At 38.1% G+C, this 16785-nt stretch overlaps 1 protein-coding gene across 2 annotated transcripts in view; it reads right to left on the bottom strand.

Annotated features, from left to right (window-relative positions):
* Nucleotides 1-472: 472 nt before the first annotated feature.
* Nucleotides 473-16785, bottom strand: part of LOC126198471 (AT-rich interactive domain-containing protein 4B-like) — a 159032-nt gene continuing 142719 nt past the window's right edge. For both annotated transcript variants that reach the window (XM_049934821.1, XM_049934831.1), the window contains 5 exons: nucleotides 11622-12001; nucleotides 5843-5964; nucleotides 4052-4438; nucleotides 3011-3151; nucleotides 473-1366 (listed from right to left, as the gene is read on the bottom strand). In XM_049934821.1, the coding sequence (XP_049790778.1) occupies nucleotides 1332-1366; nucleotides 3011-3151; nucleotides 4052-4438; nucleotides 5843-5964; nucleotides 11622-12001 (1065 nt within the window). In that variant the 3' untranslated portion in view covers nucleotides 473-1331. The remainder of the gene's footprint in view (nucleotides 1367-3010; nucleotides 3152-4051; nucleotides 4439-5842; nucleotides 5965-11621; nucleotides 12002-16785) is intronic.

Here is a 16785-nt window from a genome sequence, read left to right as displayed (position 1 = left end):
TTAATGAGCATATAAACAAAGCTGAAATCTTTTAACACGAACATAAACAAGACTGAAAATATTGCTAGCATTTCACACAAAGAACTCTTCAGAGCTAGAGTGTGCACATGAACATGCTTTCAGTAAGTTGCTACTTTCACTCCTTACAGTGTTTATATTTCACGAACTGTTCTTTCATTACCTTATTTGGAATTAAGTATGTAGCATGATCTAATAATCACATCAAAGCACCAGATGTAGAAGGTAGCAGGATGACCCAACAAGTGGGACTGTAATCTGGAGAACAGTGGGAGCAAAACTGTACAGAGCTGGCGAATGTAACCTGTTGGTTTTATTGTTTATACGACTATATGAAAAAAAAGTTCTTTACATGGTAGTTGTATTAGCTTTTTTTTCCAATATGGAGTGAATTATGACTGATCTCAATGGAAATATTCAGCTGCTTACAATAAAGTAAAAGTTTACACACATGAAATGTAAAAGTTGTTCTATTTCAAATTATAATGTCAATAAAACTACAGTACATGAATTGCTGCAATACTGTCAGTACATTCAAAAAGATAAAAGAAAGACAGAAAGAAAGATTGGAAGGAAGCAACAAAGACAAAACTGATACAAACAAGAATAAATTTTCACAAAATATTTGCTTAATTGTTAATTATTTTAAAAATAAAATATACTGTTATAATTACATGATACTGTACAAAGGTCATGATTCAAACTGTACACTGTAAAATAATGAACGTGAGATACGAAAGAACATTTAAAGGAACTGCAAATAAATACAATCATTTTTGTGCCATTCACAATGGAGAATTGTCAGCATTACATAAAAATATAAATATATGTATACATATATTTTCTTTTTCATATAAAAACTCTCTAACTTTCAACTTTTTCCCATTCACTCTTATCGGTGCCCGATGATTTTGCACTTAATTTAAAATTACAGACAGTAATGAATTCAGCATATAAAACTAAATCTGAGTGTAAACTTTACAATCTATTTTCTCTAACAAAGAGCTTGTTGGAAATGGTTTTCTTTCAGTTAAAAATATCATCATATAATACAACATACATTCACAACTGCAGCAATATGAGTAAAATATTGCTTTAATGGAACTCCACATCTCAACAGTTTAAAAAAAGAATCATTAATGGTTAGAGACATCAAAACATTAGTAAATGTTTGAGAAACTAACTTTGTACATTTGCCAAGAAAATATGTTTTTACTTTGTATAATGTCTATGTATAATATATACATACACAAAATAGAAAACTATTTCATTTCACTCGGGCAGTTCAGACTTGAAGAGCATTCCTGCTGTCGTCATGAGCAAGTGACTTCCTGTTTTGCAGCTTTTTCTGGAAAGAAAATTTCCAGTCATTCAATAAACTGTTAATCTGATTTGATAAGCAAAGAATGTAAAGTGTCCAGTTGTTGAGTGACGTACACAATTCCTATTCAGTAATGTAGCAACAACTTAATCCATTAGCAGCAGGGTGTTAATATTTATTTTAAGATGATGTCTTATTTACTACAAAAATAACATTGCTATTGTGACAAACTTTTTTACTCCACTTTCTGCTATTATTCCACCAACGTTATACTTTAATACATTTTTCCCACTGTCTGAGCAGCATTTAAGTTGCATGCAAACATTCCTCCACATCAACCCACACACATGATCACACAATGGAACTGATTTTTTCCCATTTCAAGGAAAAATAAAAACAAGAACTGTCTGCAGGTTGTTCTCTCTTGCCAGAATGATTTACAGACTCTGTGATCACTATATTGCGAAACTATCAAAGGTCAGAATAGAGTTACTCGGATGAACAATACAAACTCTCAAATGATTCATATAATGTGAAATACATTAATATCTACACTTCATGACACTGTACCCACCAAAATAAACAATGAAATTACTATTAATGCAGGTTCTCACTGCTCCATCAATATGCATTACATGAAACTCCATCGCGTGTAACCAAGTACTGTTAACAAGAAATAGTTTTTTTTTTTTTATTATAAAAACATCCCTTCTGTCTTCAACCAATGCTGAACCCATCTTCAATAGTTTGATGAGAGCTCATTTTGTCATTTTTGTAGGATCTGAATTATGCTGCAGACACTTTTTCAATAACTGATTCAAAGCAGCAGCAATGTAGAGATGAACAGGGCAGTTACTCAAGTCTCAAAATTTCTAAAGTATGATTTTTTATTTCCTGTAGCTCAATCACTGGAAAGGAGAATAGTTTAAGATAAATGAAGTTAAAAATCTGTTGATACAATTTCAGTAACATGAGGAGTTAAAAAATAAAAAATTGTCTGAAGTGTTTCAGCTTTCAACCCACCAACTGGACAATCTCTAGAAGGTACAGGTGGAAGGATCAAAATCTAAGTGAAAATAAATCTGCTTCACATCTTGTGGATTTTATTTCTTTTTGACGAATTATATTACAGGTATTGCAGTCAAATGTTTCAATTAATTAACCATCAAATTTCTTTAACAAATGTTGCTCCAGTTTACACTGATGTCATTGTTTTTGTGTGTGAAGTGTTTAGATCCAAAAATGTAAAAAAATAAAAGGCTGTTCCCTGCTGAAACATGTTAAGTACAGAGTTATTTATTATTCCAAAGAAAAAGTCACTTGAGACAACATGTAAAATTTCAAGGAGACAGAATGACATAATTGTAATTGTTGGAGATAAGTAGGAGCCAGCCATTCTGTCTCCGTGAAGTTTTACTTACTGATTTATTAACAGTTGAAGAAATTTATTGGCAGTAATTAAGAAACATTGTGGCAAACAGCAACTAAGTTTTGCATTTATTACATTATTAACACAAAATTGTATTTACAACATTAGAGTTTTATGTTTAAACGTTTTACAAAAGCAAATCCTACAACAAACTCTCTCAAATTACCTAAAAATATCTGATCAAAAGCAAACTGTTCATATTGGTATCTTTTGTATCAACCTGTATCTCAGCCAATACATACCTTCCCGTTCTCTTCGCCTCAGCTTCTTCCGCCGCCTATCAATACATGCCAGTTCTGCCTTTACATTCATATAGGTCTTCCGCAGCTCCTGAAGTTTTTGCTGAAGCAGAGCAATCCGCTGGGAACCATCCAATTCTGGAGCTATCAGAAAAGCGTAAATGAAATTTTACCTTTTAAATTTCCTCAAAAACTGAATACATCACATGCAACATTCTACTTTTAGCTGGACAAAGGACAGGGCAGTGTTACGAATATTTATGGAAATAGTGAACAATACTATACAACTTTTCAGCTTTGACCAGTGATGCTGTTATGAAAGGACCTATCCACAAGCACTGTATAGCCGCAATGGTGACAAGGGCAACATACAATCACGTTTACAACAATCTCATTATCATTACAATAGTTTTTGGGCAGGGACATTCTTGTTAATATCAACTTCAACTTCACACATATTAAAAACTTGAAAATACAAAACAAAGCAGGGAAGAAAGGAGTTTCATCAGAATGTAAACTTAACTATGGAGCGCAAAATGAGCGCACAAGATTGTCATACCACACACTTTGCCAATTCACAACCAAACAGACCGTCAGCTACTTTACATGTTACAGATCACTGTTACCCCAACCTTCATAAAAAGTGTGTCAACAGTAACTTCACTGTAACATCTGAATGGAAATATCATGAACTCCATCAAGCCCACAGAAATAAAAAAGGAGCTGACTCTTTACACATTTAGTTGAAAACTAAACATGAAAGGCTTTACACTTTTAGTACTTGCTGAAAATTTAACGATCTCATTCAGCAAATAATGAACAATGATGGATCAGTTAATGGTGCCCCTACCCAATGACAGACCACAAGGAACACAACGTATATTCTCGAGAGAACAAACAAAACTGAGTCCGCAAATGATGAAGTATTGACTAAAGGAAAAAGGATGCAAAAAGTCAACACAATTATGTGATTCAGATCATGAGTAGCTGAATTAGTTAACCAAACAAACAATGATCTAAATAAGCACTGCAAACATTACTTACCAAGTTCCACATAAAAGTTGTACTTTGAAGGGCGGGGGGAACGAGTAGCTGCAGTGCTGTCAGGAGCAATACCACTTGCTGAACTCTCTGAAAGCTCATCACTATCACTGCCACCATTAAGGTTGTTCCGTCTGTCTCTTTCACGATCACTTGCACTGCTATTACCACCTATCCAATCTGAAGAGACTGCAACTGAAATGCTGTGACGAGGACTGCGGCCTGCCCTTGGCCTCTTTGCGCTTGTCTCGCCACATTCAGAACGCTTTCTGCTTCTCCGGCGCTTTTTGCCACTTGTTGTGGTAGATTCAGCCACGGGAGAAGTACCAGCTGGCGTACGTGGTAACTGTTGCTGGCATTCACTTGGAACTTCTATGTTTAATAGCGAATCTGAAAATGGAACCATGAAACAATATTTTTACTTCCCAACTGCTAAAAAATAGAGTGAACAGGAAGACAAGAAAAACTGTTTCTAATCAATACCTTATAATTTAAGCTGTGTGTATTAATAATATGACTCCAAAGGAAAAGAGTATCAGTTATAAATTCTTCACTTAATATGTTTTCCTTTACAAAATTGCACTATCCATTCAAACAACACATGCACATGTGAATTTGTGCATAATGAAATTACTCTAGTAATTAATTTGTCACTCATGTAGTTGGATTTGACATTAGATTATCTTCATCCCTTGCTTGTAACTGGAAAAACGTATCCCATAAGCAGTCACTATCACATTCTGCACCTTACTGTTCCCCTTTTCGAGCAGCAGCAGCAGCAGAGAGAGAGAGAGAGAGAGAGAGAGAGAGAGAGAGAGAGAGAGAGAGAGAGGGGGGGGGGGATTTCGTTCATTGTCATCATCTGCAAAAAGAATATATATATAAAAACAAAGATGATGTGACTTACCAAATGAAAGTGCTGGCAGGTCGACAGACACACAAACGAACACAAACATACACACAAAATTCAAGCTTTCGCAACAAACTGTTGCCTCATCAGGAAAGAGGGAAGGAGAGGGAAAGACGAAAGGATGTGGGTTTCAAGGGAGAGGATAAGGAGTCATTCCAATCCCGGGAGCGGAAAGACTTACCTTAGGGGGAAAAAAGGACAGGTATACACTCGCACACACACACATATCCATCCACACATATACAGACACAAGCAGACATATTTAAAGTTTGTCTGCTTGTGTCTGTATATGTGTGGATGGATATGTGTGTGTGTGTGCGCGAGTGTATACCTGTCCTTTTTTCCCCCTAAGGTAAGTCTTTCCGCTCCCGGGATTGGAATGACTCCTTATCCTCTCCCTTAAAACCCACATCCTTTCGTCTTTCCCTCTCCTTCCCTCTTTCCTGATGAGGCAACAGTTTGTTGCGAAAGCTTGAATTTTGTGTGTGTGTTTGTGTGTCTGTCGACCTGCCAGCACTTTCATTTGGTAAGTCACATCATCTTTGTTTTTAGATATATTTTTCCTACGTGGAATGTTTCCCTCTATTATAACCATATATTATATATATTAAATACATGGCAGATTGAACCACATTCTTCCTCAGTACAAATATTCAGTATGTACAACGAACACGCACCCTCTGGAATTGTGCAACATATTACTTCCTCCCAAAAATGTTTCATGAAATTACCACAATGGGAAATTAGAGCTCATATGGAGATTTACTGACAATCATTCTTCCCATGTGCTGAGTAGGGAAGGATGGCTGGTAAAATACAGATGTAGGTGATGAGAAACCATTTATTTACAGACGGTAAAGGGAAAAAATGAGAAATAAACCTACCATCCTCACTGAAATGCTCTCCTTTTGTTCCATCAGCACAACTATCCAAATCAATTTCAAAAGAGTCTCTATGAGATTTAGAGCTGTCATTATCCAGATTTGGTGACAGCCCTCCTCTTTCACTGAAACAGAGAACAAACTGGTGTAAGAAATGAGGTTAATCATTACATCTTTAATTTTTATTTAAACCAATCACTTATACGAAAGGTGTAGGAAGGATAATTTTACACATTATCTAAATGTAAAGAGTACACTAACTGATGTAAATCACAAGAAAGAAAACTGTAAATGATAAATTTATGAAAGTTATTATTTGTCTTTTCGCAAATAAATCAGCTTCCTCTGACGCTTGAAAATAATTTGTTCAATCTATATTGTAAAAAGCGTCACCACTATTTAGGGCAGTATTTCAAAATCAAGCTGTACACAGTGCAAGATTATGTACAAACCTAACCTATACATAAAACAACTATATTCAATCAGTTTTGTTCTAAGTAGCAGTGAACTACTTAATACGATAACTTAATGGTTTGTATGTCTCCAAACATTTTATTTAAATAATGACCTTCAGATTAATTACCACATAATTTATATCAACTGCTCTATTTGTAAAGGAACCAGTAAGCCTGAGGTAGTATGTAACAAAGTGCCTATACTATAACATTTTGAACTGACTTTATGGATAGGCACTCAACATGTAAAATGAAGTGATTACATGATTACAATTATGTGGGGAATACTCCACACATACATCTCTGGGGCAACTGTATGAGCAATTAGTAACATTAGCAACCGCAATACAATGCACTTACTATTTGATGAGAACTTGTGAACAAAAATGCAACACAAAATGATTCTCTACTGAATTTATCTTGGTTAGGAAAAATTTAAAGTTGGGAAAACAACACAGGTAACAACAACACACAAGCCAAAATAATCTATTTTTGAAAATATTGCGTTATTGGATAGACAAAATCTACTCACCAAGTGACAGCATGAGAAAACATATATGAAGGTTAAAGAAATGTGCAACATTTTAGGAGTCAGTGGTTGCTCCTCGTGACAAAAGGGTTGAATGGCAAGGAAGAGGGATGAAGGCAACTGAATTGGAGAGGTTTAGGAAATGGGGAAAGTTCAGAAAAGTTGCCCAGAAGCCTGGGTCAAGGGGTACTTACTGGATAGTTGTCAAGGACTGCACTAAACGAGACTTGAAAAACTGACGGCTTAATAGTGGAAGATAGGCAAGACATAGATTACTGACAAAACGTCATGTAAGACTTACTAAGACAGGTCAGAAAACAGTGTTTCTGTTTCTGTCTCTCTCCAGCTGTCAACCACCGCTCCCCACCTACGAACGAACTTGGCCAACCTTCTTAACATGCCCCGGCCTTCACTATTGCCTCCCACAGCAATTAAAACTCATTGTTACAAGAACCAATCACAACAGTGCAATGTTCTCAACCTCCTGAATTATATGTATTATCCAAAGGTCTCACTTTCAGCAACAATCCTTCACTTAACCATGCTGCTTTGGTGAAAGACCTGCTTCGCTTCACATGTAACATCAACTGGAAACATCACTTTGCGGTCCAACCCCAAAACCTTTCCAACAGCAAACCTGACATTGAACCCAGCCTTGAACAGTTCTGATCATGATTCTAACTCGATCCAATATCATTACCTCAAAATCACACTTTACAACCTTCCAAGAATTCCTAACATCCAGCATTGCGTAACAACCCTTTCTCAGGTCCCTACAACATGACCCTAAACTTTCCTCTGCAGCAATCTAGGCTCTTTGTTCCCTGAAACTGGTGACTCCATTATCCTCCCAGCAGACCAACAGACAAGTGTCTACCATTGTAGTACTTGACCAACAGGAGTATGCAAGAGAGGATCTACCCAGCTGTCTGACACAACTACGTACAGCATCTGTCATCAAGATCCCATCCCTGTGATACAAACTGACCTACTGTCGCTCCTTAAAACCTCTGCTCCCTCACAAGGACTAAAACCTCAGTTCCTATAACTTCTTATCTCACACAAACCACACACCCATACCTTTTACCTTCTTCCTATGATCCACAAACCCAATCACCCTGGCTGTCCCACAGTTGCTGGCTTCAAGGCACTCACCAAACATATATCTACTTTACTTGATCAACACCTCCAACTTATAACACAGATCAACACCTGCAACTTATAGCACAAAGACATCATTCCCATATTAAAGAAATGAACCATTCCCTACATCATCTGAAATCTGTGCCCATCTCACTCCCACCACTCACCGTGCTTGTCACCACTGATGCCACCTCCTCCTATACCAACCCCCCCCCCCCCCCCACATACATGGTCTGTTTGTTGCTGGACATTACCTCAAGCAGTGCCCACCTGATTCCAAATCTAAGATTTCCTTCCTGTTCACCTTAATCAACTTTATACTTACAGGCAACTACTTTACTTTTGAGAGGCAGACAAACAAACATCTCTTATGGGTCACTTGAAGTGGTCTTTCCTGGGATCCATAAGCCTTCAGCTCCTTGTTTGGTTTAGATCAGGGCTGGCCATGGTGTGCCAAACTTCATGCATGCAGTGTGTGCAGACTGCATGCAGGCCAAGGCCCAGCCTGTCACTTGGCTTTGCTCGGTACTTTTCGGAAGTATCCGGGAACAGTGTGACATTTCATTTAGCATTGCACTGTGGTATTCTGCAGTCAGCATAACGCTCCAAGTTTGGCAGAACTGTGATGACAGTGCTGTTTACCCTTCACAATTTGTTCATGGTGGGAAGGATGTTCACAGAAAGAGGCAGTCTAGTGATCTACTGTCACAGACCTTTAAAATGAACGGGAATGACAGAAAAGAGGGATGAGAATTCTCTATTTGCATAAGGGATGTGTACTGTTTATTTGCTAGAAAACGACATTATAATACCACGTAGAAATAATTTAAATTTTTTATGACAATGAAAGAGCAAAACGATCAACACACGGGACTGATTGTTCTGTACACCAAGAAGCACTTTGTGCTAAATTTGCAGGCATGGGGCACTTGGAAGAAATTAGTGGTATGAATAGTAAAACTTCCGAAGTCATACACACTATGCCATTTTCAGTTGCAAAGGTTTTCAATGGAAATGAACAGAGTATGGGGACTTCATATACTACTGCAAAGTGCTTTTGTTAAGTCAAGGGGTAGGTCTGGAATGATTTTCAGATTTAAATCTCGCTATTGTTGAATTTAAGAAGGAAAAAGGCATGCATGAACAAAAATTAGAACATATGGAATGGGCTGCAGACTACGCATATTAAGCTGACTTGACTGTACACTGCCCACAGTAAGACATTGCATGGTTCACTTCTTCCTGATGTGATAGCGATGCGTTAAAAAGAAAAACAAAGACCACACACATTGTAGAAGGTACACATTCTGACAACGACAATCCAGTTCCCTTAACTCACTGGCATTGAAGAAAGTGCGAGCTTTGAAGAATTCACTGTGGCCTTGAAAAAATTACAACAATAGTTTTACAAAGTTTTGGGGGATACTGTCAGTTTTACACCTGTTTTCAAAACCATTTGCTGTTTCAGTTGAAAGCACTCCTGAGCATGTGCAGATGTAACTGACTGACCTGCAAGGTATTTCCAGTTTTAATTACAAATCTTTTTACATTAAAACTGTCAGCCTGTCTACATTGCTTTCCTCAGATAGTGTCTCCATAATGAGGCTGCGAAAGGGTTACATTATTTCGATCAATATATTTGTGTGAAAAACCGTTTTTCGATTATGAAACTAAATAAGTCATGATTATGTGGCAACTTGAGTGCAAAACTCTGTGAAATTGTCCGTATGCCAATAGTTTGTACCAGATAAGAATTACATTATTTCTTCTGCACACCGAAAATAAATAATTAATACTGGAAACTTTTTCCGTTTGTGATCTATGTTGTTGAGAAATATGAAATATAAAACCGAGTTTTAAGCAGTACAACTATACTGCCATTTAAATGCAGCATGTTTTCCTCTCTTCCCGCTCCTCACACTCAGACAGTGTGGCGTGGCAGTGAGGAAAATGTAATTTGAGGCTGAGTGCTTTGGCACTCAGGCCTCAGCAATTTCTCCAAATACTCTCCATCTCCTATAATTTGCCAGACCAATTTCCTTCGTCCGTCTTCCTTCCCCTTCAACCCTTCTATCAGAAGAAGCAGCCATTGGCTCCAAAAGCTTGAATATTTCTTTAACATTCATATACATTTCTCCTCCAGCTGCCTGGTGAGTAGACAACAATAATAGGTTCAAAGGGCAACGAACTGTTTAACCTTAGTGACTCCTGTCACAGAATAAATTAATACATGAAAACCAATAAATGTAATTACCATAGCAATAGTCAAGTAAGATGACAAGGACGACCATCTAGAACCCAAATCAGGAGCTTTAAACTCTCTGCATCTATTTAAAGTAATGTGCTGTATCAATTAGTAAAATGGTTGTTTTGTATTATTGTGTGAACGTATTTAACATGCCAGTTCACTCCGGAGACTAAACTCCAGTCAAAACTGGGGGTCTGGTTAAAGGTGAAAATACGTAAAAAGGGAGAATAATTCGATCTGTGGAAGTATTTATTGGGGGAGGGGGGGAGGGAGGGGGGGGAGAGAGGGAGAGAGAGAGAGAGGGGGGGGGGGGGGGAGAGAGAGAGAGAGAGAGAGAGAGAGAGAGAGAGAGAGAGATCCAAAGGATACGAAGGGTATAATCAGAATTATTTGGAAAAGGATAAATTAATGACAAGCTCTTATTGTACAACAGATCGGCACAAAAAGAAGTTTGTAATTACACAAGAATAAGGCAACTCTCACATCAGCAGATGTGCTGACAGAAGGACACTGGAGGGGTTTCAAAAAATACCAACACTTTTCTGAAAATTTTGGCTTTCCTGTTTCCTACCCTCACAAAGTAAGCTGAAGAAAGAAATTTATATCTGATGAAGAGGTGGCAATTGTAGCAAATTAGGTTTTAGAACAAATTCATTTTATGTGGCAATAACGAAACAGAAGCCTGCTAAACAAAAGTGCTGTGGACAATGAAGATTAAGCTGAGAAAGCATATTAAGAAATGTGCGTCTTATGTTGTCTAATGAACTTCTCACTTCAGTGTTGATTAGCCAGGAATGGATGTTCAGTACAGTCACTGAACATTAAGATTTATAAATTATTGTTGTATAAAATTAAGATTTATAAATTATTGTTGTATAAAATTAAGATTTATAAATTATTGTTGTATAAAATTAAGATTTATAAATTATTGTTGTATAAAATTAAGTTTTGCAATTTTATCTATTTTTGACTGAGGCATTGAGCTAGACATTTCTTTAACAACACTGATGAAAAAGAAGAAATTTACCAAATACTTAAATGCTTTGCTAAGCCTCAAACATTCATAGTGAGAAAAATAATTTAAATAGACCATGAGAATAAATTATTAGAAAGTGAGGTAAAGAGATACTTCCGGCAATTTACAGTAACACCCATGAATGGAGAAAGGAATACAGATACTTCATCACATGTGTCATCAACACAATCACAATAAACATTTACTTTTGGAGAGGAAAACACTTGAGATGAAATTAAATTCTGCTTGGATACTGAAATTAAATAGCCATATTCTACAGAGTAGCTTTTAGTGTAAACCTGGAATGAGGTGTGTGTTGTACAACAAAATAAAACACCAGCACTTTTCACCTCATTAAATCAAATCTTTAACAATTTATTTTCAAAACTTACTCAGATATTGTGGATAGACTGCTGTCAGGTGTGGTTGGAGGTGTATTATCCATGACAGGAGCAGCATCCCTCTTATTTCCAGAGACACCGGCAACTGGTGCTGGGTGAACCGGCAGAGATACTTCAGCTGATGGGGGCGGTGACGGTCGCGAATGACACCTCGACGGGCTGCTGGTGCGTGCTGGCCCAGGACTGGAGCCAGGAACACTGGCAAATGGCATCTCATCCACTGCAGCTATCTGGGAGTCCGTCTCCTCATCTTGTGTTGGCTGAACAGCTGCAGGAGATCCTGGTATAGTTTCCTGACACAACAAAGAGCCCAGGACCTGACAGTCACCTTCAACCTCACAATCTTCTGCGGCCTCTTCCAGTGCCTCTACCTGGAGGAAAATTTCATAGATTTGTGTAAGTCAATCAATGACTGCAAAATGCTACTCTACTACATTAACACGTGAAGTGACATGAGCCTGTTTATTGTACAGCAGAAGAACAGACCCGTTACACTGTATGGAGAACTTTAACCGATTCTCTTTTGCTGGTGGTACAGAACACTACAATAGTAGTTTGTGCCTCAAGGTGAAGATTTCTACTGATGTTATAATGAAATAGGATAGCTACATTCAAAACTTATTTCTCGGACGAATCAGTTGACAGTTATAGAATAAATCAGCAAGTAGTATGCATCTGACTTATTCATCATTAACCTGATGATTTTTCTCTATTACTCTGACAGCATACTATTTTCATTTATGAGCACCGTACACACATGACAGAAGGCCTGAAGGGTTATTACAGTAAGACCAAAATAATGTACAATCAGTATGTGAACGGCAAGTCAGACAATAACAGCTGACAAATTGTGTAGGTTACTTAGGGCAGAAAATCCTAAGAAATTTTGGTCTTATGTCAAAGCGGTAGGTGGATCAAAACAAAATGTCCAGACACACTGTGACCAAAATGGTACTGAAACAGAGGATGACATACTAAAGGCCGAAATACTAAATGTCTTTTTCCAAAGCTGTTTCACAGAGGAAGAGTGCACTGTAGTTCCTTCTCTAGATTGTCGCACAGATGACAGAATGGTAGATATCGAAATAGACGACAGAGGGATAGAGAAACAATTAAAATCGCTCAAAAGAGGAAAGGCCGCTGGACCTGATGGGATACCAGTTCGATTTTACACAGAGTACGCGAAGGAACTTGCCCCCCTTCTTGCAGCGGTGTACCGTAGGTCTCTAGGAGAGAGTAGCGTTCCAAAGGATTGGAAAAGGGCACAGGTCATCCCCACTTTTCAAGAAGGGACGTCGAACAGATGTGCACAACTATAGACCTATATCTCTAACGTCGATCAGTTGTAGAATTTTGGAACATGTATTATGTTCGAGTATAATGACTTTTCTGGAGACTAGAAATCTACTCTGTAGGAATCAGCATGGGTTTCGAAAAAGACGGCCGTGTGAAACCCAGCTCGCGCTATTCGTCCACGAGACTCAGAAGGCCATAGACACGGGTTCACAGATAGATGCCGTGCTTCTTGACTTCACAAGGCGTTCGATACAGTTCCCCACAGTCGTTTAATGAACAAAGTAAGAGCATATGGACTACCAGACCAATTGTGTGATTGGATTGAAGAGTTCCTAGATGACAGAATGCAGCATGTCATTCTCAATTAGAGAAGTCTTCCGAAGTAAGAGTGATTTCAGGTGTGCCGCAGGGGAGTGTCATAGGACCGTTGCTATTCGCAATATACATAAATGACCTTGTGGATGACATCGGAAGTTCACTGAGGCTTTTTGCAGATGATGCTGTGGTGTATCGAGAGGTTGTAACAATGGAAAATTGTACTGAAATGCAGGAGGATCTGCAGCGAATTGACGCAGGGTGCAGGGAATGGCAATTGAATCTCAATGTAGACAAGTGTAATGTGCTGCGACTATATAGAAAGATAGATCCCTCATCATTTAGCTACAAAATAGCAGGTCAGCAAATGGAAGCAGTTAATTCCATAAATTATCTGGGAGTACGCATTAGGAGTGATTTAAAATGGAATGATCATATAAAGGTGATCGTTGGTAAAGCAGATGCCAGACAGATTCATTGGATGAATCCTAAGGAAATGCAATCTGAAAACAAAGGAAGTAGGTTACAGTATGCTTGTTCACACACTGCTTGAATACTGCTCAGCAGTGTCGGATCCGTACCAGATAGGGTTGATAGAAGAGATAGAGAAGATCCAACGGAGAGCAGCGCGCTTCATTACAGGATCATTTAGTAATCGCGAAAGCGTTACAGAGATGATAGATACACTCCAGTGGAAGACTCTGCAGCAGAGACGCTCAGCAGCTTGGTACGGGCTTTTGTTACAGTTTCGAGAACATACCTTCACCGAAGAGTCAAGCAGTATATTGCTCCCTCCTACGTATATCTCGCAAAGAGACCATGAGGATAAAATCAGAGAGATTAGAGCCCACACAGAAGCATACCGACAATCCTTTTTTACATGAACAATATGAGACTGGAATAGAAGGGAGAAGCGATAGAGGTACTCAAGGTACCCTCCGCCACACACTGTCAGGTGGCTTGCGGAGTATGGATGTAGATGTAGATGTAGACATCTGGAAACTGAGTACCTACGAAAACTTAATACCACACCTGGAAGTAAACTTCCAGTACATTTATAACCAGCATGAAGTGCCAGTACTAACTTACAAAAGTGACACATTAATGCTAAATGTGCAAAAAGTACAAAACCTGAGGATAGCCCAAGGTAGGGGCCTGAAAATGTAGCATCTATTTTTGTCAGTATTAGCATCTATTTTGAGAAAAAAAAGCAACTGTTTTTCACAAACTTCGCATCCCTCTTTTTATGCACAAACTTCAACAGTTTTGCCAAAACGGTCTTTGCTTTTCTTCTTCTTCTGGCTCGTTTTATACTTTCGTCAACTGACTGTTCCTTTTGAGACGCAACCTTGACTCCATGGCCTGGTCAAAATATATTGATTGTTTTTGCCTTCCAATTGCTCTACATGTGGCCACTATAATGTGGCTGTTAGACATGAGCATAAACAAATGAGAATTTTGACCATTAGAGGGGAGAGGAGCGATGCAGAGGAACAAACCCAGAATTGCTCTTCCAAGCAATGGGCCTACACCCATGTTCCTTGCTTGTGCGAAAGCAGAACTGATACATGGTCATACAGTTCGCCAATACCTTCTGGTGTTGTGAGAGTCATACTACAAATTAGGAAAGAAAACAACAAGCTATGCATAACCCACAGCAAAATGGAGTGCACAAAGCATCTGGTAACAGATACCACACTATTGTTTGTCAAGGTTGGCAGTCATGAATGACATAGTCTATGCCCAACTTCTACCAGTATCTTATGGAACAATAGTTCAAAAACATCTACTTCCTAATATAAACCTGCAATGTTTTTCCGCACAACAGCAAACAATGATACATGTTTCTTTCTTCTAAAATGCTAGGTCCCATAGCTGAGTCCTCTGTGGCCATAGGCTTATGCAGGATGTATCTTCTAGAACATTCAATGGCCCATAGTTGATGCAGTGCCAGAACATATCTTATGACTATACTGACATGTCATGGCATTTGTGCATAGTTGCAATCTCTATCTTGCAAATGTGTTCTTACAAACGTTCTCTTTGAAAATCAAGTTTCACCTGATTATGTGCAATAACAGTAACTGAAAACTGGTAACTTTTTGGGTTCTATATCTCAATAAGTAGAAATGGAATCTTAGAGGATTGCTTTGTTGTCCGTCTGTCTGTCCATCCTACTGTCAAGAACCCTTTCTCTAAGAAATGGGTATAGGTATAAAGTTGAAATTTATGGCAGTCACACAATATGGCTTTAGCTGCAAAAACTGTGGTCATTGTGTGTGTGAAGGGGGGGGGGGGGCGTGGATAGGTGTGATATCTATTTCTTACAAAGCCCTTGTTGGCCGAAAGCTTACTCTGTAACAGTCTTTTTGTTGTGCCTATCTGCAACTCTCACATCTGCTATATTGTGAATAGAAACTGTCATTTTTATAATATTGTTACATTCCATCCTGATTTTCATTGTTTGAAATTTATGTCAGATACTAATGTTTATGGTCCCTTGGCAGTGTAAAAAATTTAAGCCCCTAAGGCAATGACATCAAAAGATATGACTATTTATGTCATATTTTGATACTCGCAAACTCACCCACCGAAACTCACAGGGTTATTCCGGTTGAATTACAACCATAAAATTAGGCAAAAATCAAGGTTTCATAGTACAAGTAAAGGGAAAAAATCCCAAATTTGTTAATTTGTAATTGTATCATACAAAAAATATTTCTTGCCATTTCTTGTCTGGCTGTTAAAGACCCCTTTTTCACCAGGAATGGGTACATGTACCAAGATGAACTTTCTGTGAAATACTAGAATCTATGGTCCATAATCAAAAGATACAATCATATGTCATTCTGACACTCGCAAACTCACTCATCAAAACTTATAGATGAACTATGTATGTACATGCTGGGCCTGGTGATCTAGTGGTAAAGCACGTGCCTGGAAATGGAGAAGTCATGATACTGAATCTGTTAAGACTATGGGTTTTTCAGTCTTCATTTTAATCTGGCCTTCACCTCTGAATGACTTTCCTGATTTAATGTTAAAACTGTAGTTCCCCATTACCTTCACGCCAGCAGTTCACCACAACAACATATGCGCCTACACAACTTGGGTGAGCTGTACCTGTGATAAATGATTTATTTTTCTATTGAGTGTGGCTGTGTGATCTTAATAGTACAAGCTAGTGTTTTGGTAATGCTGTGAGACTAAGCTAGTTCTTATTGGAAATCAGTGTTTAATATCCCCTCGACAATGCGGTCGTCAGTGGCAGAGCACAAACTCAGATTAGGGAAGGACGGAGAAGGAAAGCGGTCAAGCCCTTTCAAAGGAAGCAGTAAGGCAGGTAATAGTGATACTAAGATTTTGTAATTGCAATACTTTGCAAAGGTAATTACATACAGAAGTGAACAATGTGATCTAGTATGAAATAAGGTTAATGAGCAATTTTTTATATTAATGAATTGAAACAAAGAAATAATTTACGGAGCAGGAGTTTAACAGTATTAGTGAGCAAATCTCAGATACCCAGGCAAGGCTGAATGTA

The sequence above is a fragment of the Schistocerca nitens genome, chromosome 1 (assembly GCF_023898315.1).
Source record: "Schistocerca nitens isolate TAMUIC-IGC-003100 chromosome 1, iqSchNite1.1, whole genome shotgun sequence".
In the NCBI taxonomy this organism is placed as follows: Eukaryota; Metazoa; Arthropoda; class Insecta; order Orthoptera; family Acrididae; genus Schistocerca; species Schistocerca nitens.
The sequence above is the reverse complement of the archived record's forward strand: the minus strand, read 5'-3'. Positions and strand labels throughout refer to the sequence as shown.